The sequence below is a fragment of the Plectropomus leopardus genome, chromosome 23 (genome assembly GCF_008729295.1).
Source record: "Plectropomus leopardus isolate mb chromosome 23, YSFRI_Pleo_2.0, whole genome shotgun sequence".
Classification (NCBI taxonomy): Eukaryota; Metazoa; Chordata; class Actinopteri; order Perciformes; family Serranidae; genus Plectropomus; species Plectropomus leopardus.
The window spans coordinates 6,153,244-6,179,921 of NC_056485.1; the positions used below are offsets into that span (position 1 = coordinate 6,153,244).

Sequence of the window (26,678 nt, forward strand, 5' to 3'; positions counted from 1 at the left end):
AGAACTCCCATGTTCTGCCAAGTAAAATAAAAATTTTGTGAATGGAGACTAGGGGCTTTAAAGAGAGCATAGATAATGCTTTCAACTCCCTGTCAGAACGGCTGTCTGACAGCAAAGTAAAGTGATTGAAATATTATAATACAGCATACACTTAATTTTTTTAAATGAATTTTTAGGTGCATAAAATATGTTGCTGGCCCCCATCCACAGCAGTACATTGCTAAGCTTCCATGACGGACTCCAGCCTGCTTCTCCAAACTGGTGGCGTGCTAACTGATAACTTCTGTATGTATTAAACTGACTATGGATAAGCACCTCATACAACCCAACTTAAAAAAAATTCTGAACTATCCCTTTAATGCTTTTCTGGTTACTTCCACTACACAGTTTACAGGCTGCACAGCTCCTAATAAAGACAGTGTGAAGAGCGTAAACATAAAGTTGGAGCAGTACCAAGTTTGAGGGGAATTTTGTTGACCTCCAGTACTAAAGGACAGAAAGATGCCAACCCTCTGAGGAATCTGGATTGGAGGAGGAAAAACTAAAAGGGACATTAGAGCTGGAAGAGTGAGAGAAAATGAAAAAGAGAGACTGCAACGGAAAGAGGCATTTGTCCAGGCCCCGCAAGACCCATCTCTCCTCTTCAAAGGACCAGAGAAGGGCCTGTCTCCCTCCCTCCATCCGTCCGTCCATCCATCCCCCTGTGCATGACTTCAGTCTGGTGAGGAACGATAGGGCCCGGCGACTAACACACACCCATTGAGGGTATAAATCAACGGGCAGCATCTGGGGTGTCTGTCTGTGTCCTGCTGTGTGGTTCGTCTCTCGGTGAACACATATACACACAAAGCTCATTAAAAAAGACCAACCAAGCAGAGGAGACAGGGGGACAATTATCGGAATCACTCAAGTTAGAACTAGTTTCCGAAAAAAATCAAATGAGACACACAAAACTGGGTCTCTGCAGCGAAAAAACTTAATGGACACGCTTACATGATGTGCAACATGATGTGCAGGGCCCTTTGTGGGACACTTTGACAATTAAGCACTTTGACTTAGTCGTGAATGTGGTGGATAAATAGCCGAAGTCCTGACTCTACAGCTATTCTGTCTTCTTTAATGCTATCCATTTTTACTTGATCTACAGACTCCTGCTTATTTGATACCTCATATCTCCATACAAATGATTATATTTACTACAGCCCTTATAAAGGGCCTACCTCAACAATCCAAACAACAAACGCCAAAATGGACGCTCAGGTAGGAAAATCAAGAACTTGAAGCTTCAAGGATTTCTCAAATAATGTAACAACTCTTACATCTTAGTACAATACAAGAAAAACATTTTATAATCAACTAGTTTAATACATTAAACATCCCCATTCTTTTCTGTCTTAACCATTTTCTAAAGTCCTGGTCACACCAGAAAGTGAAACAGAAAAATTAACCTTAATTTCATCATAGATCAATTATTTTGTTGGTAAGATGTCAAACAACGGTGATATTGCAATAAAAGTATCATTGAGCCCATAGGGACATCCTCAAATTGCATTTTTTATCCAACCAACAATTTAAATCTAAAATATATTCAATTTATTATCATATATGAAAAAGAAAAGCCCCAAATTTTCATGATTTGAGATCTTTTGTTTTAATTTCTAGCTCAGCCTTTATGTAAACTTGCCTTTGAACCCTGTCGATGTTCCTCAAGGCTCAGGTAAAACTACGAGCCCTACTTTTTTCCACCTCATTTATCAACACCATCGGGGTTATTGGGATTTTTAACCTAATTTTTGACAGCTCAGCTGCCATGACATTTTGCAGTGGTATGTAGTGATATGACCTACCAATGCCACGGCTATAGCAAAGAGGAAAACTTAGGAAAAGATTTAACAGCAGCTAATTAATAAGCACACACCACCAACTGGACAGGGCTGTAGTGTTATTACTGAAGACTGCCCTCTGAGTTTTATATGATATAATGATGAATGATATACAATGACAATTTTTTTGTCACTGTTAAAAAAAAAAAAAGTCAGTAACACCCTAAAACATCAGTGTTTGGATGAGACTGATTTTGCAAGAAAAGTTTGCTTTTTTAAATGTTGGTGTGACAAGGCTTTTAGAAAAAGTAAATTAACATTCTGACCGTGACTCAAGTTGGACCAAAATTCGACTTTTCGGGATATCTAAGACGTACGTTTCTCTTTGGTACATTCCATTACCCAATGAAATGTAAGCGGCATTGAAATGTAGTTTAAGACCTAAAAAGGAATCATATACATAAAAAAGGTATAATGAAGTATTAAAGTATTATGAATACCTGAGAAAGACTTTTTTTTTTTTTTTTAAATCAAAAGGATACCATAAATCGAGGCATGGGGGTCAAAAGCAGAGGGCTAAAATGTAGTTGACAGAGAAAAGAGACTCTTTGTTCAAAGCCTCGGCAGTTCTCCTCACAACATTACATTCAGTTACATCAGCCACACCTTGTTTTTCCTTTCTAAATCAACCATCGCCCACTCTGATCTGAAATAAAATGGAGAGAAATGCAGCAATCAAGGAGCTTTTCTCCCTCCGTCTTTAGAAGTAATGTGTGAAAACCCTTAAGCGTACATATGCACACATACACACACACACACACACACGCTGTGTCGAGCTCCACTGGATTTAATTCACACGACCAAAGCCGGCCCTTGTCTTTGTAGCACCAGCTGATGAGTCTCGTTAAGGCCAGCTCGTTAGGAGAGGGCCGTCTCCGTGGCAACAGCTCGGTGACATCATTGTGCGATGTCTGGGATATTTTTCAGTAGTTAGGACATGTGTGTTTTTGGTTTCAAGAGTCGGTCAAGCAGCAAGGCTTTGTTGAATTGTTCAGCCTCAGTGTGTTCAGTTTCAGGCCTGTAGGTTCTGGAGAAAAACACCCGCCTGGTTTAGAGTCTCCGTAACCTCTGATGTGACGCCTCAGAGCATTTTCAGAGTGTGTTTGTTAGATAAAGACCACGTCTTCTCTGCGTCATCAGTAGAACTTGTCATCGATGCGGAAATGTGGCCTGGTGACATCATCTGGGTTCAGGAAGACCGATATGGATTTCCCAGGGTTCTCTGTGACCAGCTGCTGCAGCCGCTGCGCCAGCTTGTCCTCCGAAGGGGAGATGATGCCGTTGGCCGGGTGATGCCCGGGGGAGCCGTGGCCGTTGGTGCTAGCTGTGAGCTCCTTCTTCAGCTGGCCCGCTTGCTGCGCCTGGTCCAGAGCCGCCCGGAGGTGCTCGCTGGGGTCCGAGCGCACATGGGCCAGCTTCCTGGCGACGAGCAGCGCCTGGCTGTCTGTTAGGTGCTCCAACATGTTGCACTGGGGCAGGAAGTAATTTGGGCAGTTTTTACCCAAGATGCAATGAGCCAGGTCATCCAGGAGACCCAGAAGGAGGCGGCCTGGGGTGTCTGCTTCAGGGCAGGAGAGATATGCGGCAGGAAGTCGGTCGCAGGCCCAGAAGAGAAGGGTACGCAGGTGATAGAGGCTGAGGCCTGTGCGTGGGCGGGCCAGGATACGAGACAACACGGCTTTGGCTGCTTGGAAAGCCTGAGCCATGGGGTAAGGGATGCACTTCTTCAACTGAACCTGGTAATCAGAGAGATAGAGGACCGTGAATTGAGCCGGAGCAGGTTAACCCCTTCAGACCAAGTTCGACCAAGTTCGTTTCCTTGTGCTGCGTTCAAACGCCTCGCAAAAGCTATTTCACTCTTTGAAATGTAAACAAATTGGTTTCTTTCAAAAATATGAAGGGGAAATGCAATGACCAACTTGACAAGAAATGTCCCATAAATTGCAAGAAATTCGTAAAAGGTGACAAAGAAAATGCCCTGATAATTAGTTTATTTATATTTTTTTATAAAAAAAATGATTTACAACAAGGGAAAAATGTCCAGAAAACAATATTAAAAATCCCTATAATTATGTACATATATATATATATATATGCACATTTTTCAGGTCATTTTCTTGTTTGTTTTTGTTTTTTACTTCTCTTTCTTTTCTTATTTCCACATAATTTGTTTGTAACTTGTAACTAACTTATAACTTGTAACTAATTTCTTGCAAATTTTTGGTCCATTTTTCAAGTTGCCAATTGCCTTCTCCAATGCTTTTGAGAGAAATCAAGCCAATTTGCTCATGTTTCAACAGGTTAAAAGATATAGTGGTTAACTCAATGTAAATATTTAAGAGATAAAACCAAAGAAAAATGGCAAAGTAACAAAGAAAGCCAAATGAAAATGTTAATGCTTATACAAGGTGGCACCGAACATGACACTGAAATAATAGTCACAGTTAAAATCTCACCTCGCTGCGTGAGAATGCCAGCCTCCACTCTCTGTCGGGCCGACCGCCCAGCGGGGAGCAGCAGGGCAGCAGATAGAAGCCTGATATAGCTTCCTCCTCTGTGATTTTACCGTCCCAAAAGTGGTTGGCGGTCAGCCAGCCTTGGGCCACAGCAGGCCAGCCCCGAAACGACACCACAGGCAGCAGGTCATACAGCACCCGGCTTGATCCTGCCTGCAGGGACGAGGGTGAACATAACTTTTTTTTTTTTTTCGTTTACAAGAAAACTCCACAGGGAGCCTTTAAAGCAGCGTGACATCCCTTATTGATTCAGACATTTTTCAGCAATCTGTACCTGGAGGATGATCGTGGTGAGGGGTCCGTTCCTCTCCAGTCTGTCGGGGGTGGGAATGCCTCTTTGGGGGCTGCGCCTCAGCTCCTCCACAGCCTCGCTCACCACCCCCCAGAACCAGTCTGTCACCAGGGAGGGAGAGAAGTAGCATCCATCCAGAGACTGAGGAGAGTCCAGGGAGGGGATAGAGCCTTTACCTGAGGAAGGAGGACAAGAAAAGGGAGGGGTGAATGTTGGGTGCCTCCATACTGCTCTATACCAAGCTGCAACCTGCAAAAGTGTCAAAAACTGCAGTTCTTCTAATGTCCACTAGAGGCTGACTCCAAAACAAAGTTAATCCCTATAGACCCCCATGACACTTGTACTGGGGGTGAATTTTTATATAACTCACCCATATACATTTAATTAAAGCTTAAGATTACGTCTATTTTAGGCATGTTGTCACGACACCTAGAACACACTGCAACCTCACCAAACTGCAGTGTTTTGCACACCTGCTGGCAGCGTTTGTGCTGTGACGCTTCTGCAGGGATGTCTGCTGCTGTCAGTACTGTATTTCCACTTTTAAAGGAAAAAATTCCACTCATTTATGAAGCTCCTGCATTGTCAACAACATGGTCTTGTTTTAAATAAAAGTCATTTTTCAAACAAAAATGGCTGAACATGCTGTATTCAGCCTCTTAAGGATGGAGATTCGCTGTTTTACATCATATTAAATGGGATATCTGTTGGTTTTAGACTGACAAAACAAGGCATTTAAACATTTCACTGTGGACTCTGACAAAACCGGGATGGACGTTTTTCAGTATTTTCTGACCTTTTAGAGACCAAATGATTAATAGATGAATCCAGAAAGTAATCAATAGATTAATTGATAACAAAAATAATTGTTATTTGCAGCCCTGCTGACCAGGACAGTCTCTGGTTCTCATCAAATAGCTCGTATTTTTCTCTACTGTAAATGTATTACATTTAACATTATTAGACTATTGGTTAGACATAATAATCATCCTTAAGAAGACCTTTGGATGTCTATAGTGTGTAGTTTATTGCAGTTTACTCAATAGCAAAGAAAGGGGACAACGCTGTGCTGCAAAGAATCCAAATCTGATTTGAACTCTAGTCACTTTTGTCCTCTCTCTAACCTTCCGGTAGCATTTTGCTGTGATTTAAGTACACGCTAAATCGCTCCATCCTGCCTCCACAAACACTGTAACACAAGCTCCTGTGGGGAAATGCTACCACACCACTAGAAAACATGGCAAATGTGTTTTTCCAAACTGCCGGAAAATTAAAGAGATTCATATCAATAAATGTCATTACTTTTTCTCCCTCATCTCTCGCGAGCGCGTGACAGATTGATGTCGCGGTGTAAAATCCGGAAGCCGCCCGCTTGAGCTTGAACTTTCGATTGTGAAGTTAGACTCATAAATGTTTCAGCGTGTATTTCCCGGGGAGGCATTTCTCGTCTCACCTATCTGAGGAAGTTATAAGAGACGGGGGCCTCGGCTGCGGCTTGCCGGGCGAAATTGCATCACAACATCATGCATCAAATTATCTCGGTGAAACATGAACAAAATTCAATCAACGCTCATTCCTTCCACTCTGAACTGCTACAGTGCCTTCACTGTTGTCTATTCCACTCTTCTCTCTCTCTTTCTTCACTTATCTCTTCATCTTTTTTTATACTTGTTTACCTATCTTTCTTCCAATGTAGTCTTTCACCTGATCTTATTTTTCATTCTATCCCTGCTTCTTATTCTTTTGTTGCTGCCTTTCTTTCTTCCACTGCCCATGCAATTATTATCATTCCACTTACTTATTTCTCCCTCTTCCTCCTCGTCTTCCTCAGTCTGAAGTCCGTTCTCCTCCTGGCAGCAGATGCTCCAGCGAGACATGACGTTGGAGTCGCAGAGGCGAAGGCTGAGCCACGAGTGACAGGGCGGGGAGTGCCTCATGTCCAGGGTGACGGGCTGATTGCGGTCGTGGAGCTTGAGGGCGGGTACCAGCAGGGTGAAGTCCAGGTCGAAGTCGGCCCCTTTGGCGTAGTCGCCAAGGTCCTCTGGATTCAGGTCCAAGACGCCCTCCCTGGCCCCGCCTGAAAGCAGCAGGTATTCATTGGCCACCGGGAGGCGCTGATCTACCTTCTGGACTAAACCTGAGAAACAAAACAATAATAATCACAATCAGCATATTCAAAGCCTTTGGCATGTGTGGAAATGTGTTCCTGCCGGCAGAACGGATGCAGCGAGCGGAAAGGTTTTCTCACTCACAAACGCATCCACACATTAAAATGCATTTCACATTCATATGCACGAACAAGCTCAGAACGCGCACACCGTCTCTGGCAGGCGCGCTGGGACAGAAACCAGCAGGTCCTCCAGTGAGCGAGCCTGGAAAATTTCCGGCTTAGTTTGTTTTGAGAGGTACTGCATATATTTATGAGTCTGAGCTGCAGTGATATTGACACAAGAAGGAGTGTGAAATTAACAGCCCCTACAGTGACCACTGGGCTAGACAATAATGATAATTCCAGCGGCTCGCCTGCATGTGGGCTCAGCCAGGCCTTTCAGTTCCTCCACAAACACACCATGACTAGCCGAGGGATTTCTGCTGTTAGAAATCAGCAGGATGCAAAGGGAGAGGTTATTGCCAGTTTATAACAAGTCATATTTTCGTAGCTTGTTTAGTTAATTGCAGAGATCTGGGAACATCATAATATTACTAACTACTATTACTAAACGGATGTCTGATGGGGCAAGAAATACGAGCAATGATCATCTTATTATATTGCTAAAAAATATTCCTCACTCTCCTCTGGGAATAGTTTATATGAGAGAAACTCGAGCCTCCAAATCCCTTTATGGCTACTTAGCTGTGCTGTAAACTTCCCAGGATCCACACCCATGGGAGCCACAGTGCTGGAGTCAAGTAAATTATGTTTTGTCGGCTTAAAAGAGCAACTGAGAAAGGCTTGATCCTGCAACCAAACCTTTGCTGGTCTAAAGCCAACTGCCACTGTTACTAAGGGTCAAAGGTAAAGCACGGTCACTTAAAAACCCGCCGCAGGGGAGAGATTGTGAGAGCCGGAGCCCATTCAGGGCAGTTAAGTGGCTGCAGAAAGCTGAAACAGGGGCATCAGAGCGAGCCGGCAGGCCATGCCTGGGGGCACAAAGCTCCACATGAGTCCTCTCATCCAATTACATGGGCACACAACCTCAGTGGCATGTTGTCATGTGGTGGCATGTGTGTGGATGTGAAAAACTGGGAGTGTGAGTCAGAGGCAAAATGCCAGAGAAAAGGAAAAAAATCCACTGATACTCCCAAAGTGGCAACAATAGACTAGAATCACCGCCTCATGGCTGTATGCCTCTGTGCACCAGTCAAGATGCACCTAGAGTTTAAATCCACATCTGTAGAAACATAGATGTTTAAGACATATGTTGCTCCAGTCAGCACAGATTTATTTAATCAATACAACCTAAGATAAGTGTCTGCCCTGATGCCTCCCCTTCTGTTCCTGAGATATGATGTCGAATAATGGCCAAAAAAAAAAAAGTCTTTAGAATAGAATATAGAACAGAATATTTTGACCTTTTGAATATAAAATGCCATCACTCAATATTTCATCCTATTAGACATTTGTGTGAAATGCTGTCATAATTAGCAAATGAATTATTATCCTTAGTTATGACCAAAAACATGTGAAATCATTCCGATCTTAACCTCGGACCGCCAAATTCTAATCACTTTAGTCTTGAGTTTAAGTGGACATTTGTGCCATTTTGAAGGAACACCCTCAAGGCTTTGATATATTGCGTTTACTGGAATGCAATGAACACAAAGTCATAGTGAGCTTGACCCTTTGACCACCAAAATGTGATCAAAAGTGGATGCTTGTGCCACATTGGAAGAAATTCCCTCCAGGTGTCCAAGACATATTGCGCTCTTGAGAATAAAACAGGTGCAAAATCACCTTAATGTTTATCTTTGACCACAAAAATCTAATAAGTTCATCCTCAAGTCTTAGAAGACATTTGTGCTAAATCTGAAGAAGCACTCACAACAATGTGACAGACGGGCAGACGGATGATCTGATGGACAACCCGAAAACATAATGCCTCTGGCCACAGCAATATCAGCACAGAGGTATAAAAATCATTCTCAATGCTTCAATTTTTGGAAATAAAAGATAACAAAACTGTCGAATTCTTCCTCATGAGTAATACTTAAAGTGTCCATGTTGATAAATTGCAACCAACCAATCATGGTTTGACTGAGGAGCGTATTCCTTTGTTGGAGCAGACCACACAATCATTTGCTACTATACATCAAAAAGGTAGAGCAGCTTGATGAAATAAAAAAAAAAAGGTGGGAGAAGATCCAGAGGCTGAAAATGAACAAGCGACTTAAGTGGGTGTCAAGTCAAAAGTGCTCACGAGGATCTCTCTGGTGCTTTGCTTTGAAAAGCAGCAAAGTGAAAAGGCCTCATTTGACACGACCACTGGGAGAGCAGTTGAAGAGGGGAAGAAAAATAAAAGTATGTGACAGCGCATCTATGGATTTTTTTTGTATTTCTCAGCAGAATCAGCTCATCTCCCTCTACGAGCTCCATTCATCTCCTGACGAGACTGCAGCACTCTTTCCCAGTGCATTTTATCCAGAGCGCTAAAGTTCCTCAGCCTCTGATCTCTCCCATGACATCTGCAAGAGCTCCACCACCCAATATGCAAGCAATGTTTCACTTTGTGACAGTGTTACTAATTTAAAGCAAATACCTCAGTTAATATCTGAATTGTTATGCAGAAAATGACTATGAATCGTGATCATGAATTCAGTTTCTATCAAGGAACGTAAATATAATTTTAGCTTGATAATTTTAGCTTACGACATCTATTGCACGTCTGTCCATCCTGGAAGAGGGATCCCTTCTCAGCAGCTCTTCCTGAGGTTTTTTCCATTTTTTTTTCCGTTACACGGGTTTTTCCTTAGGTGATGCGAGGGTCTAAGGACAGAGGGATGTCGTATGCTGTAAAGCCCTCTGAGACAAACTGTGTTTTGTGATAATGGGCTTTATAAATAAAACTGACTTGACTTAATAATACAGAAAATTAGGCAATATTTCAAATGTTGTCCCTATAGAAGGCAGGCACTAAGACAAATGTCACTGTAATGTGTTATTTGTTTTGTTTTTTTTTTGTTGGATTTGTTGTTTGCCAGAAGAATTATGGAAATCCTACTAGCCCCATTTTAATGAAACTTGGTAGAAAGGTGTAGCATGGACCAAAGAGGAGCCCATTTAAATTTGAAGCAGATCCAAATCCCTTCATTTTCATTAACACTGGATGGTAATTTCATATATATATTTTTTAAAGCCATATTGCCAGTGGGGCAATTTGAATGTTCAGTGTTCAGTGCTCAGTCTAGTGGATGGTGGTTAAGTTCAATAAATAAAAAACAAAGCTAATTGTAGAAATTTGATGACTCCATATCATAATCCACATTTGTAACACCGCCATAATTATAACAATGCTTTGTTCTCAAACTGAGGTGTGGCTACGATGTACACAAACATTGTTATTTCACAAATGTGTTTGAAATAATAGAAATATTTCCAATTTTTAATTACATAATCAATGCACAGATGTGATGATGAGGTTTGAGCTAAGCACAACCATATTTTGACATAATCCCAATAGATTAAAAAAAATGCATCCAGACATATAAAGTGGTTGCAAAATTACATATCATAGAAAATTGGATTATTCACCTTGGCGGAGGTCTGCCCTTCTAGTTTCATTTATTTTCCCAACCTGACCAAACCCACACTGGTTATATAAAGACAGCCTTGAAAAGTGTTTTTTACAGCAATGTTAGAACATTTCATTGAAGTTTAACTACATATAGCATGCCTCAATAACTGTTAGAGTTTCTCTCAGCCATGTCTAAACTAGATTTAAAATTCAAAAAGTCTGTACTACTCTGTCTGATATTGATCGGTGAAGAGTTGCACTTCCCTGCTGCCCTTACTTATTAAAGAAGTCTGAATGAACTTTGATGTGATGCTACTGTCTGGGGGAGTTTCCTGAGCAGCACTGCAGGTTGTTGCAAAATAATTAGGTGAGTTGTCTAATTTGATTAAAGGGAACACGGCAGAGCTGTTTTTTGGGACAAACACACCTTCTTTGGTTGCAAAAAGTGCATCATATTTAACTCATTTCTCCTCAGTCTGAGGTGAGTGTTTGTGCATGCGGCTTGCGCAACAAATTCTGACCAATCAATTATCAGAACTTGAAATCTGTTAGTGTGGAGAAAAAGGGGGAGGGGAGAAGGACTGGATGGGCAGATCAAAGAAGAAAAGGAAAAAAGAGGAGGGGAAAAGACAGTGTCAGAGGGAGGAACGGATCAGACGCCAGCCAAAGGGCAACAAGTTTAAAGCTGCGACTCCACTGATTTGTTTGGTTTTTATCTGCCACTGATAAATTGGGTCAAATAGGCGAGGAGGAGGAAAAGAGTGATGAAAAAGAGAATAAAGAGCATCTTATCTCTCCAGCAGGGGCTTCGGTTAGAGAGAGGAAAAACTGTATCAATTAGCGAGGCTTCTTCAATCTCCGCGCTGGCTGCGGCAAGTTTTGAGGTTGTTCCAAGGAACACAATCTATTTTTTAATCCAAACTCTCAAATCGACAGTCGTGCTTCTGCTTCGCTGGGCGTCTGCCAGCGAGTGTGCGCGCATACACGCGCCGCCATGCACGCATGAACACACTCCAACATATATGCCTGTAGACACACAGTCTGAGAATAGAGCTGGAATGGAGTCGGTCTAGGCTGGTTTCACAGCCACGGATTAAACCTAATCCTATAAGAAATGTCTTTGAATGTAGATTTCCATTAGAGGGAAGTTTTGCGATAAGAGCTATTTTCAGACTAGACCCAATTCCATGTCTGTGAAAGGACTATTTGATGGCTATTGGTTACTCCATCAGTCTCAGTATGTGGTAACAGCAAAGCCTACCTACCCACCTACCTACATGGCATGATTTCACATAAATCATAAGCCCTGGAGCTGATCCAGGGCCTATATATATATGTTTTTCTACATGTGAAATAAGTTATATTAAAGGTTGTTTCAGAAATTTGTATGGTTGAATTTGTGCTGATTCAAACAGTTACCTTTTCTCTTTGTTTCCCTGGTACAAAAAAGGGAATAATAACAACAAAAACAAAACAACCAAAACAACAATAAGACTTCTGTATCACCTATTAGACAAGTTGTTATGTTAACTATAGGTACCAGCCCAGAATTTGACATCTAAGAAAATGTTTTATACTTGAATATCTATCAACAGTAAAATCATGAACCAAACTTTCAAGGTTACAAAACATGTCTGTGCTGCAATCAAGGAGCATTCATGCTTCTGCTAGAGTCTTTGAAATGACCTGCTCCAGGAGATGAGCCTGGAGGGGGAAAAAAAAGAAAAATAGAAATTCAATATCAGATTTTAACATCGATAAATCATCGCAACTATAATCCTGGGAGATAGCTATGATTACCATAAACAAACAGCGGGAAGCAGATTGCAGACTCTGCAGATTGTGACAACCTCTGCGCTGCATTTTACTTTAAGAAAAGGAATTTAACTTAAAAAAAAAAAAGCAACTAACTGCTAAAAAATTGTTTTGCAGTGAAAGTAAAGTAATCCAGTTTTCACAATTCTAGCCACTTACATGCATATTTAGTGCGGACAAGGAATGCTACAAGCCAAAAGGAAAATAAGAAGGGAGTTAAAGCAACAAGCAATATATCCAGCAGCGCAGGTCAAAATATTAAAGAAATATCATGAAAATGTCTATTTAAAATGTATTTACTAGGATTTCAAAATAAATAGATATTGGTGTGTTTTAATTGCATAAATACAGCACTGCCTCACATTAAACAGGCTATAAGGTTTGAAGTTCCCTTATGTGGTTTACAAGTATAGTAGACGAAACACTACAGTTATATTTAAAGGAAATACACAGACATTCAGTCTCACTCCTATACCGAATACACATTCTATACTTCTCTCTCACGGGTTTATTCAGACATGCCCGCTTTCAAAACGAAGCTACAAAGTGACACCGCTGAGAAATCCCCCTGAAGCGGAGCAGTGGCATCATGGGAAAGACGTCCTTTCTCATCACAGCCGGAGCGGAGTGAAAGTATTCTGCCACACACCTCTGGTTTGATAGACTCCAAAAATAGCTTTGTAAATCTCTCTGGAAAATGGGATTCCTCTAAATAAGCCGATGACTTCTATATGCTGTTGTGGATGCTGGAGACGGATGCTGAATGCGGGAGAGGGGGTCGGAAAGTGAGCTGCACCAACAACAACTTTTGCATTTATTTTTAACGTTTATTTACCCGCAGATAGTTGACTATTCAAGCAGTTCCATAAAAATAACCCCTGTATGTGGCTCTGTAGAGTATATAACTAAAAATCTTAAAATATAGTGCAGAGCAGTCTGGCTGTCCAAAAATGGAATAAACAGGTAAAGGAATAGTTCAACATTTTGGGAAATATGTTGGCCTAAATCAAAAAGAAAATCTGACTATCAGCACCTCTAAATTAATTAATGACTGAATAATGCGCTATATGTTGTTTGTTTAATCTACAAGATTAAACAAAGGAAAAGAAAAAATAAAGTTGTGGTTTTTATGAAGGAGGTTATGAGCTGGACTTGGGTTGGCCGATTAAACGATAACAATGATTATTTCGTATAATAATTGCCTCAATGCAGTTTTTCTCAACAGAAATATTTCAAGTGTTCCATATAATGAAACCAACCATACGTGAATTATGACTGACTCAAGTCAAATTTGACAAATTTAATGACCTTAGACTTGAAAAAAAATCACTTGAACTTGGAGTCTTGTTACTTGAAAATATTTGATAACTTCCACCGAGCCAAATTGGGGAAATATGGTTATAAATTATCCACATTCATCCAAAATGGGATGAATTAAACACAATAAGACAGGATAGAAAGATATAAAATGCATTGTGTTGTGTTACTAGTTAATAGTGCAGTTAGGCTATAAAAGTGTGCGTCAGCATTTCTTTTCTCTGATTAAGCTCAGTCACACAACAAAATTTTAAAGAAATTGTGACTTGCAAAACAATTACTCGGTTGTACCTCTGACAAACAACCAATCATAATGCAAAAACAGTGGTATGCTAGACACAGTGGCTGACAGGCTTGTAGTAGGAGACGAATAATAAAAATACTAGTAAGAAAATTGAGTGACAGCAACACTGAAGAAAATGCAGTGCTCATAACCAGCATTAAGCAGGACTAAAAGCCACTGCTGACAAGAAATGTCACTCAAATTAAGAAGTTTGGAGATATTCTAACTTATTCTTCTTAAAAATCCAACAAAAAAAAACAAAAAACAGAGCAGCATGTGCTGCAAACTGTGCCAAATGATAAACGTGCCAGTTAAGACGGAAAACACGACAGACGTGTTTCATCAAACAATATCACCTGTTAAAACACACAGAAAGTAGGAAATTACAATCCCAAACAAGTGCTGTTAGTGGACCCTCAATGAGCACCAAGCCAGCGAGTGTGACTACCCACCAGCAGACTATCATATCAGCATTTTCCAGCCGTACAACAGAAAAACAGAAAGAAACATCATGAATGAAGTTGCAAATTGCACTGTATAAAATATGCTTCCCATTAGCACTGTTGATAATTGGTGAAATTATCCGCTGTTAGTCGGGAACTGACAATACAGAATAGTTTTAGCCACAACTGACCGTCTGCCTTCTTCAACTTTTACTTATGTGCAAAAATCTCTCTTTACACTTGGATAGAATTAATGATTTGACATTTACTAAGCTGGTTTCCATTAACCCCCAAATTGCACAAATTGAAATTGCAAATGTAAAATAACTTAACCTAATGGAAAAATGATAATTTTGGTAAAAACTCCTGTGTATCGCAAAAAAGTTTTTACACTCACATGAGGTGGTATTTAGGGTTATTTGAGAGGTAGGAGCTGGCATGATGAAGCAGGCGCTACAAGAGGTGTTATCGCAACGCATAACTTTTCAAAAGTTGAGCCGATCATATGGAAGTTTTGAATCCACAATTCCTCTGTGAAATTGTGGACTATCACTTCCCAGAAATCCCACATACGCTGCAGCTCCCACGTATAAGGAGCTTGTCTTTCTATTATCGCTCGCATCGCACGCCTACGTCGCCTTCGAATGTAAACAATGACGGCTAGTGCAGTGGCTGCAATAGAAATGAACCTGCTAATGCTTTGAACATCCATCGCCATGCTTCTTGGAATGTTATTGCAAGAGGAGAAGTATCAGAACATCACACAGTGGAGACGCCTATTGTGATAATTATAGATATGAAAATTTTCATCATGATTACAGTTTTGGCATATCATCCAGCCCCGCAGCAGGCGATACACTGACCAAGGGTAGTGACTTCCTAGAGTCTTGTCATCACACCTAGGTTGCCAGACCTTAGTGTTTTTCCTCTCTATGCTAAGCTAAGATGACTAATCCCTCACTGTGTCACATTTAACAGACAGGTATGACAGCGGTATCCACCTTCTCATACATTGCAAGGATCTAACGATTCAAAGAAAAAAAAGTCTACGTATGTCCATCAGGACAACTTCCCCTTAAAATGGGGTTTTCAAACTGATTCAACAACTCGCTAAATGTTATGTCTCTGCAAGCTGTTGATCCAGGGCACCTTTGTGCAGTCGTATCTGAAGGAGGGGATGTTGTCTTACTCAAAATGATATCACAATTGCTGCACATCTCCTACCTCTGTGTGACCTTTCTGTTATTTCAGACAATAAAACTCTAATTCAGCTGCGGAGCATGCCATAACAATAATCTTAAAAGCAGCCACATCCCAAAAGGAGCAATTCAATCTGTTACAAATGACTCCTGACTAATATAGTCTCAAACCGGATGTTATCGGTGCCGTTCAACCGGCACTTCTAGCGGCCTCACCTCGCACGCTAATAGCAGGATTAATCCCAGACAACCCAACCATTCCGCCTGCTCGCTGTTTATTCATATCAAGGCGGGAGATTAGGTGGGTGGGAATGAAGGGGGGGGACTCAAATCACCAAGCCAGGTGTGTGTATGTGTGTATGGATGTGTTAAATACAACAAACAGGGCTCAGAGCGATGACAGACATGGTGTGTCTAAACCACCTGCAGAGACAGAAAGGAGGCAGGAAGCTGTCAGGGCCTTTCAGCTCCTCGCTGCCGCTTTGAAGCCGGCTACGCTGTGATACCATGTCCCTGTGAATGACAGGCAATTATCACTGAAAGAAAAAAGTGTCACTGCAGGTTAACTTTTACATTTTAGGGCAGCAGGGGAGCCTAGCCGCTTGAAAAACCATGCACAAATTATCCTGACCTTTGATATTCCTATTAAAGTGGGAAAGACAGACCATCAATTAAGTTTAAGCAAATAACTAAGTAACTTCCACATAATCTTATCTGAGCCCTAGTATCCAGTATATTTTATTATAAGCAATAAGGAAGCAGGGCAGCTAATTTGCAGATCACATGAAACATGACTTGCGAGCAAAACTAATATCGTCACAAAAAGTTATCTTTTTTTTTCCTTAAGCTTAAGATAAAAGACAAACAGACTCAAAAAGAGTTTGTTTTGTGCATCGAGTGCAGCAGGGGTGATGTTTTTTTGTAGGCCAACCTGGAAGTTAGCATCGCCATAGTTTACTCCTCAAAGAGCCAATGGGATGCTTCCATTGAATTGAATTGTCCAATTAAATTCCATTGAATTTAATTGGACATAGGTCAAAAAAAATTTGCAGGGGCACCCTGTAGCTCAGCAGAAAGAAAAAGCAATGTCCTTGTTGCAGCAGCTGCGGGTTTGTTTCCAGCTCGTGGCCCTTTGCTGCCCGTCATCCCCTTTTACACTTTCTGTCCTGTCAAAATAAAGGCAAAAACGGCAAAAAAAAAAAAGAAAAAAGATTTGCAAATTATTGCATTCTGTTTTTATTTACATTATAAACAGAGCCCCAACTTTTTTGGAAAAAGGGGTTGTCGAAAAGTAAAGCAAGCAGAAATAAAGTTTAAGCTTGATTGGTCCCCCACCCTTTCTTTTTTTTTTTTTTTTTTTTTACCAGCCATACCCCACACCCCACCTGGTTTTTTTTTTGGGATCGCATTCGCACATGTAAGACTGCTTGCATTTGGTGTCACACTGGGTGAGCCCTTGCAGACTGAATGTGTCCAGTCAGTGTATTGCTCAATCTCCCACTCACTAATGCACACATCATACCTGCATTTTATATTAAGGCTTAGTCACTCTGGCTGTCCATTACTACGCCCAGCATTCGGAAATGCTGCTATTTTAAGTGAATACGTCTCCAAAAACTTCCTTTAAATTATTTGAAAGGCAGAGAGAAATATCTGTCAGTCTGTGCCCTCCAAACATTCCTGGATACATCACGAGAAACTTTTTTAAGGATTACTGAAAAGTGTCAAGGTGTGTGGCAAACATACACTTTTAATTTTTTCCCCCCCAGCAGCTCAGACAGCTACAGCCTGCACATAAGATACTGTTATCAGTTGACAGCTACAGACCAAATCATTCCTCCCTCTTCGCCTAAGGAATACTTAAAAGTGTGATAATGAAAGAGCAAAAAAAAAAATCACAATGTCAGCCTTGGTTATTGAAATGAGCGGCTCACAGTAGATGATATGTCAAAACATTGCTTACTGAACATGCCAAATACTGTAAGTCATATTTAATTACAATAAAAGACACTTAATGAGTGATGTGATGTGTGTTTGTGGCCGTGTTCAGTCACAGAGCGCTCTGCAGGGTTCAGACAGTTGTGGGTTGATTTGTTACACAGCTTTATGTCAAAGAGTTTGTGATTGGAGGTAAATTTACATCATCTAAACGATGTTTTGTATTCATTTTCTCTGATGTGCCAGCTGTCCGACAAATCAGATTTGATGCCAAATACGGGTGAGTCAGAGCGCAACAATGACCATCATTTATGGCAGGCAAGATGCATCATCTGTGCCGCTTGGCACTGGTGTGTCGGCGCTGTTGAAAACTGAACAGAAACAAAGCCTAACTAATCAAATACAAGTATTTCAGTCATCTACTGTTGCAGTGCCATGGATCCGGACCGGCTGCCAGATGAAGACTGGCTCTGGAATCCAAAATGGCATTAACAGAGTATTTGTCAGCCAAAGCATCCATGTGGGCCCCCAGATCCTGAGTTAAAACTACTACTGAGCATCAGAGTAGGGCCCTCGCAGCGAGGCAGTGGGGTCACAGCAGTGGAAGTCCACAAAGAAGTCCCAGCAGCGTTAATGGGCTGGAGTGAGAGACTGGCCGGTTACTGTGACGCTCCGGCAGCTAAGCTAAGTGAGCTGCTCTCCCAAAAGGGATAAAGTTGCCACTCTGATGGTTAAAATTTAACCAGGAGGGATTTTTTTCCCCCCCAAAATAAAATATGCATCACTTCGCATACAAACTTTCTGCAGCCTTAGAAAGGTTAGAAAGTTTTGGGAGGAGTCACTTGGTGTCTGATAAATGCACCTAATATCAAAGCCTGCAGTGCGTGTGAAGTGCTCTTGTGTTTATGGCACAGGTAAATAGCTAATATAACTTCATAAAGCTAAAAGGTTGCTCCTAATGGAACTGTAATGATCTTTGGTGAACTTGCAATTATGAGATTTATTTATAATAAAATAACAGAGAAATTAGAACTACCGCCTCATGCTTGTATGCCTCTATGAAACACTCAAGTTGCAGTTTTTACATCCAAGTCTGTGAAAACATGCATGCTTTACGCACATCTTCAACCCGGCAGCACGGAAGATCTATACAAATCAGCACAGTTTCAAGGTGAATGCCCAAAATTGGGACAAGATGGACAGACAACCTGAATATATAATGGCTCCGGCCACCGCTATTGTCGGTGCGGAGGCATAAAAAGTCTGACAAGTGTTTTGGAACAACTGCAAATTCTCTTTAAGCAACAACAATCACAGAAAAATCTTGAGATTCTAGTGGGACTGATTAATGTGCAGGCCCCTATGCACCATCACTCAGGCTTTGTTGTGTTTTGTTTTTCATTTTTCATCAAAGCTCAAGGTGAACTTTTGACTCGCGCCTCTCCTGACTTGGAAGGAACCAGCTCAGGTGCTGATCACTCTGCTCTGCCTAACCGCCTCCACTTATCACTGTTTCAGCCCAAATGTGCATCAAGCTAAGTGGCCTAAGTGTGAAGAATCGTGGGGAGACAAAGGGGCTGATGTAAGAAGCCCGACAGGGAGGCAAGAAATGGAGGTCAATGTAGGACAGGGTGAAGATACGGTGCACTGTACAGACAAAGAGACTCACTTATGAGCATTTTTCTTTATACCAATTACCCCATTCTTCCAAAGCTCAATATACTAGGAATGCACTGATTGTGAATTACTGGGCCGATACTGATTTTGAAAAAAATATTAGGCCAATACCCCATACCTGATACCCGGATGCCCATATCTAGGCTGATTTGTTGTTCAAATTTACTTTGTTTTAAAAAGCAGAAATCTTCATTGCAAAAAACCCAAACTGTTTTAAAGTGATTCAACTCTTTACAATATCTTTGAATGAGCAATGATTCCACTAGAAACCACTATATAGAACCTCCTTTCACATAAAAACCTGTTTTAAAAAAAGAAAACGGCAAAAGGCTTTTTTATTTGTAGCACTATAATATAGTAGCTAGTTATATAGATCATAATATCCAGTTAATATCCATTTATATTGCAAATGTCTCCTTCAAATGCCGGTATTTCTTTAAGTTTATAACCAAAGACTACATTTTACAACAGTACATTTGAAGATATCATGATGAGTTATATTCTAACGTCATCTAGTACTCATTTTTACCGAACAGAGCTTAAACATGTCATGTAACATGATGCAGTCTCTGTTAGCTGTCAGTTTCAGCTAGGGATGCACGATATTTGACTTTTTGCTGATATTATCTGATATATATTAACTCATTTAGCTGATAACCAATAACTTATATATACTCTTTTCCCCACCAACATTTAGTGATCATCAAGTCTCTTCTGTTGTGGGATTAACATTATATTATGCATTCTCTTATCATGATGGCCCACCAGCAGATGGAGACATAAAATGCAATGCTTTTCAGTATATGCAATATTTATTTACTGTGCAAAATAAGAAAAATATTTCAACTTCGGGTTGATGTTTTGTACATGTTTACTTTGTCAATAAAAAAAAAAATTGGTTTGTCATATCGGCAGAAATCTGCATATTGACAGATTCCAATATTTCATTTTAAAGCCAATGTCTGTCAATACCAACAACATGCCGAAATTACTGTGCATCCCTAATTTGGGCCACCAGCTGCTAACAACTAGTTTGTAGTTCTATCTTTAATGTGTCTGGGGGAGGATCTCTGTTTGTCCTAAACAAGTTTTCTATTGTCCGACGTTGGGACGCTGTCAGTCTCGAGTTCTGCTTTTTAGCCTGCACCAAACTGATGCAACACAACCGAAAAAATCAGCTACCTGTGAGCGTCACCTTATTTGCCAATGGGCTGATAGTAGACAATATATTAAATTTAAGTTGATACAGATGTTTGTATGATAAATTGGTGGATCTCAACACATACGACAGGTTATTTTTTTTCTGGTCTTGCAGATAAAAATGTCAAAATCTGGGCCAACACAGAACAGCGCTCATGACTTATTAAACATGGATCAAAAGAACCCAATTTTACTGGCATCAGGGGGATGATGAACTCTGAACTGAACTCTCTCAAACAAACTTTTAAGATCTGAAAAAAGTTGGGTTGGGGGCATGTCAGGGCCTAGCACCCGATCTTCATGCAATGTGGATCCACTTGTGCCTTCATCACACTTTTGTTTTTCAAAAAGATATACACAGTGGCCCCCGCCACGCTTGCCCGAAGGCAAACCACTGTTTACTCAAACGCAGGATAAATAAGAGCCTCCTCTTGGATCTGTCAGACTGTGAAGAAATTTACTGGGTGTGCTTGTGAGTATGTGCAAGTTTATTCTCTTTTCTCTTTTCCTGACAGAGTGCAAAACACAGTGGGGATCCCTCTGCAACTCGCATTTTATGAAGAAAAACCTTGCAAAAACAGCAACGACCACTTGTGTCCAGCTCACATGCACACACCTAAGCAGCAACTTCCTCCTGCAGGCCGGCATGCTCCAAGCATTTCCCTCCATCAAGACGCAGCTTTTCAGCGCTTCCTTTCATCCTCCACAGAGCTACGAGAGGCACACAGCTCCTAATGCAGCTACCACCACGTACTTAACTTTATATTCCTAGAATCCAACACAAACCGTCTCCCTCTGTGTAAAGTGCCAAACTTTTTTTTTTTCCCTTTTTCTTCTCACAGTCGGAGCTGTCACAGCGGGCGGCGAGGCGCAGGGTATGAAAATACCAGCAAACCATTGGTGATTATGCCAGCGAGGAAGCAGCCTCAAAACTGGGGGAAAAAAAAGTTACCAGGAGATTGTGAGCCGAGTGAGAGTGGGAGCAGACAAAGACAGAAGCAGAGGGCTTTGCACCAGTCATGAAAATGAAATAAGAAAAAAAGGAAAAGATGGAAAAACAACTAGTTTAGTTAAAAGTGCATGTAAAAAAAAATAGCTTGGATGCTATTTTGATTTGTTTGCTTTCTCCCTGGGTGAGGCAGCATGTTTGATACAGTTATTCTGAAATCTGTCAACCAGTGTAACACTACTAATTTGACAGGAATTGTTAAACTTTGTGGCTGAGCAGAATGTACGCCTCTTAGGAAACTTGCAAAAATGTAAAACTGGGAAATGAAACCACAGAAGGGAGCTGTGCAAGAAACTAGAAGAAAAATGGACAAAACGTTCAGGATGCTAGCCAAACATGTTTTCTTTCCAATGAACATGGACGGACTGATAGTGACATGAGAGAACAAGGATGACAGCAGGGAGGGGGGAGAGTGCCACCTATTGGACAAACAAACAAACTTCACATTTCCCTCACAACTGACAATACAAATACTGGCAATACATTTGAGACAGCTTCATGTCTCAGTTTGAAAACCCGTCTCTCAGTAGTTCAAGTTGTGCATTAAAGACAGCGAGCGTGGATGCCAGAGAGAGCGGAGCAACGCACAATGAAAATATGAATCATATATTGGACGCATTGCAACGTGTCAATAATTCAACAAGTCAAATTTGCATCTGAAAGAAGCCAAATGTGCAAGTTACAAATCATTACATCCACACTGCCACGAATCAAAAGCCTTTGATTTTGCATGCAAGACTTGACAAAAAACAACAACCATGTAAAAATGTGTCTGCTAGGGGATTAAATTGAAGATATTGTACCTTTTCACATGTATAATTTCAATGCAGGCTATAGTGTTGATCGTGTTTGTCACACATGCCGTCTCTCAACCTGAGTCATAAAATGTGTCTGCAAAAGACAACCGTATCCCATCGGGTTTCAATGAGATGCTGCAACTTCGTCCTTTTTGCCTAAATTTAATTTGTCTCTTATCTATGGAGAGAAAGTGGCACATCAGAAACTACCACCAAGATGCTACAGATTGAAGTCTAAGAGTAGAATCAAGTCTCAGAATAAATGCAAATATGATATCAAGTAGCGCATGAAGACGCCTCCAAAGGAAGCAGAACGCTTCAACATTGGACCTAAAGCTATGATATGGATTTGCCCTTATAATGTGTTCCAGTATGATATTGATTTTAAATATCACATAAAATGTACTCAGTGCAAGCAACTCCTGCATGTTGAGGCACATTCAGATTAGCTGCACTGGGCAGCTTCCAGGTGAGAGCAGGGCATTTCTGGAAAAGATTACTCATTGCTCTCAGTGGCACTACCCTGCCTAAAAAAAAGAAAGCAGAGAGCAAACACTTCTTTTCTCATGCGCTAAAAACATGCAAATGCATGCAAAGAAAAGGGGGGGTTCAGGAATAGACAGCAACAAAGGAGAGAGCATAAAGTGAAGAAACGGCTTAGTTTTATCTGTGTTAAGACAATAGGGAAAACAAATGTTTTCAGGATCTTGCAAAGTTGCAATGCTGCTACTCTCTAAATTCTGACGTTTTGGCGGGTCTGCAAATGCAATGCGAGCATAAGTCCTCAGCAGCACTTTGTAGAGTTGAAGTTGCAGGGTGGATAATTGGTCATTCGATACATTTAGAGCTGATCAGATCACGTCAATGGATTAGAGGAGCAGCTGCGAATGAAAGCAAACCTTAAGATGCAGCGCAATGAGCGGTTTAGTTTCATTTTCACTGGGCCTGATGTTCTGCTGCTCCGTCTGTACCCAGAGTATGCTCTGTGCTCCAAGAATGGTGAAATGAATAACTGAATGGTATATATACTCCAATAGTACTCTCAGTGAACGATCCAGCTTAAAAAATATCGACTGATTTATGGCGGCAGATGTTTTAATTGTAGAAGGCCACCCAAAATAAAGCAATGTATGAGAAACCCTGCTTCAAACTTGATTAAAGCTTCTCAGAACAGCCTTTCCAGTTGATTTCTGTGTAACAAACTGTTTAAATTGGTGTACTCTGGTTGCATTCATTTCCGTTTGAGAACTGAAGACAAGAAATACACAGATCCACTTTGCTTTGTTTGCAAACATACCAAGCATGTTGAAGATAAAGTCCTTGGCGGTGTGGACCTCTAAGGCGGTCTGGTCTCCAAACTCTCCCTGTTCCAGTACTACCAGCTCGGACACCTGAGCTGACAACTGCTCCAGGGTGGCCCCGGACCGGAAGTCCACCTCTGACAGCTTCTTGGCGGGGGCTGGGGAGCGCGGCGCCACCGCACTCATCAGGGACTCCATCTTTACAACCCTGTGAAGTAGAGAAAGGTTTGTTGGCCTATATCCTCATCCCAATAGCCATGTTTTCATGGCTAACTCAGTCCAGGGAGGGAGGAAACATGCTGCCACAGTGCCAATAATATCTACTGTTTTGAGGTAAACTATTGAAAACCATGGAACAAAACACAGGCCTATATTTGTACTGTTTTTTTTTTTTTTACAGCCTATTGAATGTTTAGCCTGATTTAGTTCTGGAGCCTTCATGTTTTCCTGGCCAGATAATACTTGCCTTGTTTTCAATTGCCTCGTGTGAATCACAAGACTTTGAGGGGCAATACTAAAGGAACACATGACATTATAAAACAACTAACATTAAAGTTTAAAATCAGAAAAGGACACAATGATGTGGTAGCAATTACAGCTTTGATCAACATCCAATCTTTCAACCTGATGCTTGGTATTTTGGGTCGAACTACAGAAAGCCCCAGATGCATTGATAACATTATTAAAGGGAGCTTGCATTATGTCAAGATTCTCTGTTAAGTCAAACATGATATAAGACAATCTTGAAAACATAATATCAAAAATCACATAATAATAAGATCATCATAAAACTTCTAGTAAATTGATTTAAGACGAGCAGTGGCAGTTTGTGCCTGTCATGTAATCAGTGTTTGTACATCTGAGACTACTGCATTAATAGTTATATATGCATCACAGCTAAACCAGTGCCTCTCAAAAACAAACTTGCAAACCATGCAGGCCATTGCACAAAACTCAGGTTACTGCTTTTCTGACATTTTCTATCTGCCGTATATCATATCATATGTCCATAGGGTTCAGTTGGCAGAGTCATGCTGAGTCACTGCTCTGCCTCTCCTTCAGACAGCCCATTCCAACAGAAAAGCTGTTATCTGCCTTATTTTCTCATCTATGCTCTTCATCAAAGACACCAAACGTCACTGACAAAAACAGTCATTTTAGCTCAATGAATATGGAAGCTTCTTGTCTACCACTGTCTTGATAAGTGAGTTTTTTTGTGTTGTTGTGTGACTTTGATAAATGCAGACTAACCCGATTAAATGCCAAAGTCAGACAATAACATAAAAAAAACAAACTGATCAAGGAAGCAGTAGAACACAAGCTACTTTGTTCAGCAATGTCAAATTACTGTTTTTCTTAATGGAGTCTGGTTTTGAAGAGAGTCAGATAAGCCTTATTTTACTGTTGTAAATCACTGTCTGACAGTAAGGCAAAGCAATGAAAATACTCTCAACTATTATTGATATTTTTGCCAGGAACTCTTTACAAAGGTGGCTAAAATCTGTTCTGTTGCTGGCCCCCAACTACAGCAGTACATTGCTAAACTTCCATATTAAACTTTAGTCTGATTCTCCAAACTGGGGACATACCAACTGATATTTAATGTTTTTAATATATTGTGTATGATAAACACTTCGTGCAACCCCACTTCAAAAATTGTGAACTATCCCTTTAAGAAAGGGCTTAAATATGTACTTCACCGATAACAGGTCGGCATATTCAGCATGTCAGGACTAGTCTTTAAGGAGTTAGCGTTAAGTCGAAGGGCACTACGTTAGTCACAGTATATTGAGTGTTTACACGTCTTAATAGTTGCACTAAGTAGTATGCCCTAAAAGTGACAAGCCAAAAACTTGTAATGTAAACACAGCTCAGTCGAGTAGAATGACAACATGGCCTCTGCCCCACCAAACTAGGTCAATTAGCGTACAAGCTCCCCTGCTCGTAGCTGCTAAGCTAATAGCCGAGCAAATTAGCCAGCCTGCCGTCAAACAGTTAACGTTAGCTAATTAGGTAATTCGTAAAATATAACAAATTAGCCTGTGCTGTATCACACAGATTCACATGACTGCTGTGCTGACGAGTTAGCACACTGTTTGACTTGTAGTGTTAAGGTCGGCGTGGTACCTCGCCCACTCTCAGCTAATTTCTTTTATTAGCCAACTAGCTTTATCAAATTAGCATGCTAGCTAACATAACAGGTGGGGACAGTGATGATAAGCAGCGGCACACACCCGCTTATAGAAACACACATTCACACTAAAATCTATATCTACACACACATACACACACACTCACGAATACGCACGCGCATGCACCCACACGCACCCAGCTCGGGTCTCGTTAGCTTGCGGATCACATTGCCATCATTAGCTATCAGGCTAAAGCTGCCAAATATCATAAACAGACACACACCCTTTACACAGTGACGCGAGGGAGTTTTCTTCGCTATCTTCTACGTTCACTGTTATTGTGATCCCTGTGCTTCAATCCGCCTTCTTCAGCTGTCATTTCCAACAGGTCCCAGCCGCCACCTTCCCCCTGGCAACACCGTCCCAGAAATCATGGTCCTTCTCTGGGGATCCAGGGATTAGTAGTATGTGTGGCACGCACGCCCCACATAACAGAACTACAAAACGGATTTGTGAGGTCAGGTTTATGATTAAAATTGCGCCCGTGTCCTCGCAAAGAAGATAAGTCTGTGCTGAGGGTTTGGAGTAGCAGGGCAGGGCGGTTTCACGAATGCACAGCCAGTGTTTTGATGCATGAGCATGTGAGCAGTGAGTCCAGCAAAGCAGCGGTGTCCCTGCACCACAGCGGCGTGCTGCTGGGAGCTACTGCATGTGGAAGTGTGTAGTAGTTCTCTGCCCATCCCAATCCCTTAATAAAGCCTGTGAACAGAGGCATGCAGGGGTGGAATGTAACCAAGTACATTTCTCAAGTGCTGTATTTCAGGAAAAAAATTGAGGCATATACTTATATTTTAAGTATTTCTTTTCATGCCACCTTATACCTTTACTTCACTACATTTCAGAGGGAAATATTGTACTTTTCACTTCACTACATTTATCTGACAGCTTATGGTTTTTGCATAAAAAACATAAGAATGGTTGGTAAAATATGATATTTTGTCGTAAATTAAACTACTACTACTACTACTACTACAGTTTCTATACATACTGCTGCAATGAGTAGTTAATTTATCAATGAGTAGCCTCACAGAAAACTATAACTACTACTTTGATAAAAATTTCAAAGTCTTAAATATATATAATA

General features: G+C 41.0%; 1 protein-coding gene across 2 annotated transcripts; it reads right to left on the reverse strand.

Annotated features, from left to right (window-relative positions):
* Window positions 1-277: 277 nt before the first annotated feature.
* Window positions 278-26,230, reverse strand: tmem102 (transmembrane protein 102). 2 transcript variants are annotated; one of them, XM_042512724.1, is made up of 6 exons: window positions 25,818-26,230; window positions 23,399-23,610; window positions 6,490-6,828; window positions 4,674-4,867; window positions 4,340-4,552; window positions 278-3,619 (listed from the first exon to the last, which is right to left on the reverse strand). In XM_042512724.1, the coding sequence occupies exons 2-6, from the start codon at window positions 23,598-23,600 to the stop codon at window positions 3,020-3,022; spliced, it is 1,548 nt and encodes a 515-aa protein (XP_042368658.1). In that variant the 5' UTR covers window positions 23,601-23,610; window positions 25,818-26,230; the 3' UTR covers window positions 278-3,019. The 2 variants fall into 2 exon arrangements, with proteins under 2 accessions (XP_042368658.1, XP_042368659.1); XM_042512725.1 differs by lacking the exon at window positions 25,818-26,230 and adding an exon at window positions 25,711-25,755.
* Window positions 26,231-26,678: the final 448 nt, after the last annotated feature.